Below are 9,383 nucleotides of genomic sequence, written 5' to 3'. Positions count from 1 at the left end.
TGGTGATTAAATAAATTAAAGGAACACAAAGTTAAAAAGTCCCCATAATGTATGATTACAGTGTTTTACACCATTCTCTGTCTAGGTAGTTGTGGGAGCCTGGGGGTTAAATTCAATAACACTCACACATATATACAGCTCACTCCTCCCAATGTAGTCTTGTCACAACCCACCGACGTTAAATTCAATAACACTCACACATATATACAGCTCACTCCTCCCAATGTAAAGTCTTGTCACAACCCACCGACCTCCTGCGCTGTCATCAATGACTGCAAGGGCAGACTGGCTGGAATTTCACTAAAGCCAAGTGTTGCATGCAGCTGCTGAAGGCAGGAAAAAGGCAGAGCTTACACCCAAGAAAAGTCAAGCCAGAGAAGGGAACTGCTGCTAATTGCTTGTGCTGCTGCTCCTTAACAAATATCAGAGATGAAGTGACTATCCTGGTAGGGAATAACCATTACTGCCCATTGTATCGAGAGCAAGGCTAAAGGATAAAAGTTAATTAAATAACACACGTCAGGAAGAAGAAAGGATCTTCTGGTACCCATCATTCTAATATGAGATTTCAAGGAGGTGTGATGAGCTCAGACATGTTGCTGCTGCTTTGGATAACTGTAGGTGCATACTTTACTCCTACTGCAAGTAGGTTTGCAGAATTTACAAGGTAAGTGTGAATGAATGAATCTTTGAACACTTCTGCCCTCTTTAATCATGCAGAACCGGTATTCTCAAAAAGGGCTTGAGAAAGATGGACTTGGCTACATTGAAATGTTGATAATAAAACACTGATGCTTTGACTTATCACCATATAAGACCTGTGGACCTGTGTGTGTCTCTATAGCTATTTGAATTTGTATGGATATTTTTTGTGGGTGAGCACCTGGGTAATTACCTTATAAATAGAGTGCTGTAAAAAGTAAGGATCTGTCTGAATTCAATGATCTGAAATTTGCTCATGTATTTATTTCACATTCATCTTACCTTTGGTGCCTTATACTTTCAAAACTTCTCAAAGGTAATTTACAATATAATTGACCTTACTGACACTACACATGCTGAAACGTTTGTGGTGTTATTGTGATTTGTAAGTGTATTGGATTGCATATTCCAATGAATATAAGTTGGCATTTAGCAGGAGGATTTCCAGCCTAGAATAAACACTCAGTCTGGGTTCTGCAAAACTATGCTGCAGGTCTGGCTCTTGTCATCACAAGTGATGCCTTGTGTGTGTGGTTAGTCTCCTGTGTGCCAGGATCCTTGCTGGGCTCTGGGCAGGATTAAATGGAAGTTCTGTAAGTAGTAGACAATTGCCTTAAGTGGCTACAGGAAATGAGCAGTAGACAAATGTTCAGTGTGCTGTTACATGCACTGGAAGTAAGAATTGATTGGATGGATGAGCGGCACGTTTTTGCACCATCATAATTGCTGCATATTTGTTTATAAATCACACGTTCATTATTTTCAGTAAGGGGGGAAGCAGGTGCAAATGGATGCAGAGTCCCAGATCATAATTTCTACCAGATGTTTCATAAAGAGTTAGCCAACTGCAGCACGTTTCCGGATTTCTGCTGCTCGGAAAAGCAGGAGTGTGAACTCTGTTTTTCACCTCATTTGCTATCTTGCCCTGGAGTTGGAACCATAATAGTGATTTCCTTAGAGTTCCTACAATAGAGGACCATTCATAAACTGAAATATAAAGTACCTTAAAGAAAAAAAAAGTACTGCATTCCATGGACAGCACCAAATAGGATATTTATTAGTGTTTTTTCACCAGCTCACAATAATACTCCTTACCATGCAGCCACATGCCTCTAACGTGATTCACCCATTGGTGAAACATGTTAGGAGGCATGTGGCTGCATGGTAGGGAGTATTATTGTGACCTGGATGGAAAAACATCCAGGTCAATGGTCTATGCCAGTGGTGGCGAACTACAAATCTCAACATGCATCTGCCTCTGGGAGTTATGTCATAGTTACATAGTATTTGGGGTTGAATAAAGACATACGTCCATCAAGTCCAACCCATATAGGTCCACGCATCATCTCATTTTTAGGTATACTGGTATCCCTGGATATTACGGTCCCTCAAGAAATTGTCCAAACGTTTCTTGAACAAATCTACACTCTTGGCTGAAATCACTGCCGATGGCAGTGAGTTCCAGACCGTAACAGCTCTTACTGTAAAGAACCGTATTCGCCCATTGTGCTGGAATTTTTTCCAAACCAACTTTAGGTGGTGGCCTCTAGTCTTTGTAATGGAGTTAATCTCAAACAGTTTGTTGCCAATGTTGCTGTCACCATTGAACATCTTGTACATGAAAATCATATCCCCCCTTAATCTCCTTAATTCCAGCGTAAACATGTTTAAGGTCAGAAGCCTTGTCTCATAGCTCTGGTCCTCCATTCCCCTAATTAGTTTTGTTGCCCTCCGCTGGACTCTCTCCAGTTCAAGGACATCCCTTCTCAGTACCGGCGACCAAAACTGGACCGCGTACTCCAGATGTGGCCGAACCAACGATCTATATAGAGGCACAATTATAGACTTGTCCCTGCAATACATCCCCTTCTTAATACAGGACAAGACCCTGCTAGCTTTGTTTACCGCAGCTTGGCACTGCAAGCTGCGGCTGTGGCTGTCTGTGGCTGTCAGAGCCTTGCAATGCCTCATGGGACTTGTAGTTCCAAAACAGCTGGAGTGCCAAGGTTCGCCACCACTGGTCCATGCTATCCAAAGCTATACAAAAAGATTTGGACAGCAGTCTAATAACTATATAATGCTACCTATACATGACTCAAGTTTTGGATAATTCCTACTGAGTTGGCCAAAATTCAAGCAAAATGTGGCCCTGTTGCCACCACCAGACACAACAAAAGCTGATTTTAAAATTGAAGGAGTCAGGTGGAAAATTGTTGGCCAAATAGTGTCTGTATCCTATCAGATGCAATCACTGTTTGGGTATTCAGACAGCCGCAGGTGCCAGTGTCTGCCTGGAAACAATAGATGTCAGTGCATTGGGGAATCAATTGATTTCTATAACTACACATGTATGTTTACCCTACTGGTCACATAGTAGTCACACAGGTACTCACTCGCATTCTAAGGCAATTTTGGTCAGGAACCAATTAGCATATCAGCATTCCACTGTTTGGAAACAAATAGCAGACGTCCACACAAACATGTTGAAATACAAATTCCATGCAGGTAGCACTCTAGTGGAATATGAATTCTGGATCACAGTATTGAATCTCTTCAGTTCTAGCAATTGCCTATATCAATAGCAAATATTTGGAAGTGGAAACAGAGTGCTGGACCCATGTGATTATTTTGTTGATGTTTATCATCCAATAGTGGTTAGGTGATGTGAATATGTGTAATCTGGCTAATAAATACACAGCTGTCACTGGCCTAAGGGTCTACACAGTATCCTTCGCTTAACAGTGAACATAGTAGATGTAGGACTTTAGGTGCCAAACCAATTAAAATAGGCCATATACAATTTTATACCACTAGTCACAAGTATAGTAGAGTAGCCAACGCATTTCAGGAGTCCAAAACACCCCCCCTCATCAGGATTTAGTGAGAAAAATCATGTATGTGGACTACAATCCCTGCAGCTTGAAATTTCTTTTGAGTTGTGATGGAAAAGCTTCAGTCTTGTCAGCAGCTGGATTGGCAACCTAACCAGCTGATGACAAGCCTGAAGTTTTCCTATTGCCACTCAATAGAAATCCATTGGCTACTTTACTTGATTGTCCCCTTACTCTAGTGGAATAAAGTTGTATCTGGACTATTTCTACATCTAATATCAATAACAAAGACACATTTGCTCCACCAGTATGTAATCCTGGAATTGTCTTAAGATCCAACACATTTTCAAGATTAAGGAGCATATCTGCTTTGGAAGCCTAAAGCATATCTAAACCTAAAAACTAAAATGTAATATGTTGCAGCTTGCCAGTCCTTAGATGTGGTGGCTGCATTGGTTTCCCTTCTTTAAGGCTTTCTTCCCTTGAATTTAACTTAGTGGTCCTGCCAGTAACACACTTCCTGTCCTAAGGTTACAATGCTCACTTACCCAACTGTATCTGTGGAGGAGCAGCTTGTCACCCTAGGCTGCTTTACTGATTTAGAGTAAAAACACCTCCCCCTCCCTTCATCTCCATTACATGGGGATAAGGGGTTGGGTAATATACATGAGATAGCTTAGAAAACTGATAAAATGTTTCGATATTTCAGTTCAGTACACAAGACTTTATTAAGATACTGGATTTCTACCAGGATCAACAGGTATTTTTATGTACTTGCATAAAATTTACCCGGACTGGAAAAAATAGTAATGCAACCACCATATCTAAGAACTGTATGTTGCAATATATTACTTTTCTGTTTTCAGGTTTAGATATGCTTTAGTCTTCCAAAGCAGATATCCACCTCAATCTTGGAAAAGTGTTGGATGTTAAGGCAATTCCAGTATTATGTTTTTGTTCTTTGGTTCAAATACATTATAAATACAAATTTTACTCAAAATGTTTAAGTTTTGTGGGCATTAGTGGGCTGAGTCAGCTGCCAGCTTTGTATAACTTTTGCAAAATTCAGCGGCAAGAAGTAGTTCTTCGCAGTATTTGGAGTTTAAGCCTTTTGCCAAAGGGCATATCATTCAAAATCTATCAAGCAAGCACTGCCAGCAGCATGTGCCACCATTATTTGACTTTATAAGGGTCTGTGTCAACAGGCTTTTCTTCACTTCAAGAGGGATTTCTATTCCCATAAAAGTCTATGCTGCTGCTTGAAGCAGGTCAAGTGCAGATCAACTACACCTTTCAATCAATTCTGAATGATGGCAGAAGCATCTCAACCTTATGTCATAGCGATGCCACTGACCAAGCCCAAAGCCCATTGACACAAGCTCGTGTAGTAGAGATTAGTAGATTTCCTGTGATACATAAGAAACCAGCGTGCAATTTAACTTGTCACCAATACCAACAGCTCCTACGTGGCTTGGGTGCCAGGTGGGTGCCCAGCAGTATTGAAATTGGAGGTGTCTGGGTTGTCACTAATTATTATTATGTATGTACCCTCATTTGCCAACTGGGATGATTGCAGAAATATAGCTCTTACAAGTGACACCACACGTTACATAATCTAGTCACATATTGTGTGCAATCAGCCCTCCTGGGAGAAGAGCACCATGCATCCTAGTGCACCACTGCATGATAGGTATACCTCTGGCACGATATCAATTTTCATTTTACACTGAAGGATAAAGAAAGTTTTAAAAACCATCATGTATTTGCCGCTCTGTCAGGGGGAAAGCCCTAATGCATAAATGCCAGCATTATATACAAATAAGCAAATCAGCCTCAGGCTTTTGAAAAGGCAACAGCTGGACCAAGCTGTCACATTACGTAGTAGCAACCGTCCTGTGATCGTATTACTGTCAAAATACTTCACATCTACTAATGTGATCATGTCACCAGGTCACATAGTTCAACCATGTCAGAAGAAGAAACAAATACAAAGATACCTTGTAGACAGTCACACAACAAAATGATACTTATCTTTTCGTATCCTGTTAGAGGTACATGTTTTGAATACATGTCTAAAGACGTGTCATAATAATAAAATTTGCAGCATTTTTCAGCGAAACCTTCCTCGGTTTAAAGCATGTATCTTTTTATACTATTATTGTTATATATTTTCAATATTAAGAATGAAATATTTTAGTATTGTGGTATAAATGCTACTGTAGACTCATTTTGTGTTTTTTTTAATAGACCTTTGCTATTAGACCAGAAACCAATCTAAACATACAAATAGTACAGTCCATATCTGCACACTTGTCTGTAGACAAAACATTAAACATAACACCTGATATATATCTTTACTTTTGGATTCTTTTGCACAACTTGGGAAATAACTATATCTTTATCTGTGTATGCATTCTGCTGAGTGAATGTGAAGGTTCTTGTGTAGCATTAAAATAACTATGTAACATCAAAATCATTTTATTCTATTAGAAAGTGAACGTATAATAAATTCCTGCTTGAGTATAAATATATCAATCAGTATATGACAAATAAAAGCATTTACGCTGTGTTAGGGTGACACCCCCTGGCAGGTGACACAGGCTTCCTTGAGGGGCGTGGAGTCTAACTACCAGCCGGTGTTCACCAGAGCTCCTGATGGTGGGAATGGGCTTGGCTGATTGCTGGTAGCAGGTCACAGTCCCCAGGGTTGCCCCGCCAAGGGATGGACGAGAACAGGAGGGCTCCAATGAGGAGACAGTAGTTGGATCCAGGCAGAGTTCAAAGCAGGCGGCTAACAGAGGGTGGTCAGACGGTCCCAGGTCAGCAACGAGTAATCAGAGGATAAACGCAGGAGACAAGAGCAAAGTTGGGTCCAGGCAGAAGATCAAGGCGGGCAGCAAGCGAAGAAGGGTCAGGCGGTCCGGGTCAGCAACGAGAAAACAGCAGAAGTATAAGCTCTTTAGACAAACAGGAAGCTGGCATAAAGACACAGCACCAGCTCCTTGCAGAGCTAGTGCTTAAATACCCTTCTGAGTCAGAGATGACACGCCCAGCCTCAGGGCACACTGGAAGTCCTGGTCTGGAATCTTTTACTATTACTAGCCATACTGACCTGGACTCTGTGAGATCCATTAGTAGCGGATCTTCTGGAGATCCTGGCTGGGATTCTCAGAGTAGAACGTTAAACCCTGACAGGTACTCTGAGCTTACCATAACATGCTGTAATGGAAATTGTGACTACTATAAATACTCATAATACGGTAGAATATATGCCTAAATACTCATAATAATGTTGAATGTATTTCTAATCATTTTTATACTTTGACATCAGCAATTATTGTCAAGGAAATATTAAAATAATGTATGTTCAATCTACTCTGCTGATCACTGTTCTTCTTGCTGGAGAGAAAGCTATACCTGAGGGCTTACAGTGCAAGTATCTCCCTGCTTCTACTTCCTTCATTTGGGGAATCTGTGCTTTCTGAACATGCTGCTTCTTTAATATTACCCTGTGAGTCATCAGATTACCAGTCATCATAGGGTCAGCTCTAACATGAGGAAGCAAAGCGTTGCTCCTCTACCAAGATGGGCGAGAGGATGGTAGGTAAGTAATGCAGAAAAGTCAGCTGCAGAAAACCTTCAGTTCAGGTCCTCTTCAATGTACTAGTTGCTTTGCTATCATGCTAGCCTTTTTGTGCTAGTACTCAAAGTAAATAGCCTAGAACAAATGTGCAGATTAATCCTAACTCTGCCTCCAGCGTTCCTTATTGGCATTCATGGATATGTGATTCAAAAAAATTGTAACTAAAGTAATAATAAGTGAAAGCGGGGTGATGAATTATCCCTCCATAGCATTCTATAGCTCTGCTGAAGAAAATATTTCAATGCTGGATAGACAATGGCAAGCTAAATAACCTGCTGGTTTCTAAAAACTCCAGGAGACAGGAAATATGTTTGTTCTCTGCTGTTCGTGTATTCCCTCCACACTAAGACCATTAATAGGGGTGTCACATTCTTAATACTAGATTTTTTTTCAAGGAAGGAAAGCACAATGCCTTTGTGACCTTATATATGGGTCAAAACTACTGATGCTAATGGCGTTTTCTTCTTCTTCCAGAGCCCAAAATGATTAAAACAACAAGAAAATAATTAAACCCAAGAGCATTTAGTACCTAATACTAAAATATCAGTTTTGGTTTTATTTGGCTTTTATGTTTTATGACAGCCAACTCAGATAAGAACAATAGTTAATTTAGTTATAAACTAATAGAATATACATGCATTTTACAGCAGGTGATCACAGTAGTCACTGTATTTACCTTAGCAACAGTCTTTGGTAATATTCCTTTGTTGCCATTAGACAGTGATGTGTACGTTCATAAAAATTGTTATTTTTTATGTTGTAGAACAGCTGTTCATAGTGTATGTATCATATTACAAAGAGGTGCTGGCAACAATGGCATGCTTAAGTACCTGTTGTAAACACTTACAAAATAGCTCAGTATAGTAGACAAGTCAATAAAACCCTTTTATCACGTTCTTAGATCTCCAAGACTTTGTTCTGAGGCTGTACTTTTTGCTATAATAACATATTGTATAACAATTCAGTTTGCTTTTTAACACATGCTTTTGTGGTTGCTATCTCAGCATTTTCTTCAGTAACCGTGTTGCACAATGAAGTTAATTGAACGTGCGCAGATAACAGTTAAAATTCTCTTTTGGTATTTAGTTAAGGAATTTTAAGTCTCTCATCAAATGAGGTAAAGATTATAGTAGGTCATCAGGGAGATATGAGTAACTGTAAACAGCAAGATTCAATGAAAATAGACACTTTGGTTTAAAACAAAGACACCCCCCCATGTATTTTTTCAAGACACAGGATTGAAATCAAATATTTGTGACTGATCTAACTATATGTGTCTAGCCAGAACTCAATAAGTTATATGCCGTTTGTCATAAAGTACAGTTGTGCCAATTAAAAAGAGAAGGTACAGCCTTGGAGCTTAAACGGAAGATATATGTAAAGTATTTTCGGTTAGCAAATGTTTTGAGTTCTTTTTTTAAGTTCTAACATGAACATGTATTTGTATTTCACATGTTTACATGCTTGCTCTTCCATATTTTTGTATCTTATGAAATATAGAGATTTATTGATTAGCCACAAGAGGGAGCTTGTATTTGAATCAGCCTGACTTAACTTCCGTTTCAGTAACTGCTGAGATGAGATATCAACCACAACAGATGTATTTTCTTCCATTCATCCCAAACAGCCATCCACCATTGGGATAAATAACAAACAACCTTTCTTACACACATGCTCAGAAGAAGCAGGGCCAGCTTTTGGTGAATAAAGTTCAAGCAGCGTGAACTGCTATGTGTAAGACGTGGGGAGAGGTTGCTGTAATTTTGTGTAGGAGATTGTATTATCCACACACATCTGCCAACATGTTTGACCTTCACTGGAGGAGCAGATTTTGGACAAGACCACACTCCCAGCCTTCTGATTGGACAATAAAATAGCAGCAGATGTTATTCACAACATCCCCCTGCTCGTTCTGTTTTGTCATTTCCTTGACATGTTTACTATCTTTATGCTGCAGAAGAGCCTAATTGGCTTCTAATGCTCACCATCCCTCTCCCAGTCTCCGTACTATTCTGCAGGTAACTAGAGAAGGCTAATATCAAGACCGATCCAAGTCCTTTTAATGATTTTTGTTTTATCATCTAAATTTTAATAAAACTAGGGTAGAAAAAAGTGCAATAAGGAAATACATAAAGTAAGGTACATAGGTGGAAAAAGTCACATAACTAAGAAAAATAGGTGTGGGGGGGGGGGGGGGGGTGGAAGTG

General features: G+C 39.7%; 1 protein-coding gene across 1 annotated transcript in view; it reads left to right on the top strand.

Annotated features, from left to right (window-relative positions):
* Window positions 1-302: 302 nt before the first annotated feature.
* EGFL6 (EGF like domain multiple 6) overlaps window positions 303-9,383 on the top strand; it is a 79,176-nt gene continuing 70,095 nt past the window's right edge. The window contains exon 1 of the mRNA XM_018565195.1: window positions 303-667. Coding sequence (XP_018420697.1) covers window positions 561-667 — 107 coding nt within the window. The 5' untranslated portion in view covers window positions 303-560. The remainder of the gene's footprint in view (window positions 668-9,383) is intronic.

This window comes from Nanorana parkeri, unplaced genomic scaffold (assembly GCF_000935625.1).
Source record: "Nanorana parkeri isolate BGI_ZX_2015 unplaced genomic scaffold, ASM93562v1 scaffold821, whole genome shotgun sequence".
NCBI lineage: Eukaryota > Metazoa > Chordata > Amphibia > Anura > Dicroglossidae > Nanorana > Nanorana parkeri.
Note: the sequence above shows the minus strand (reverse complement) of the source record. Positions and strands in the feature narration are given on the sequence as shown.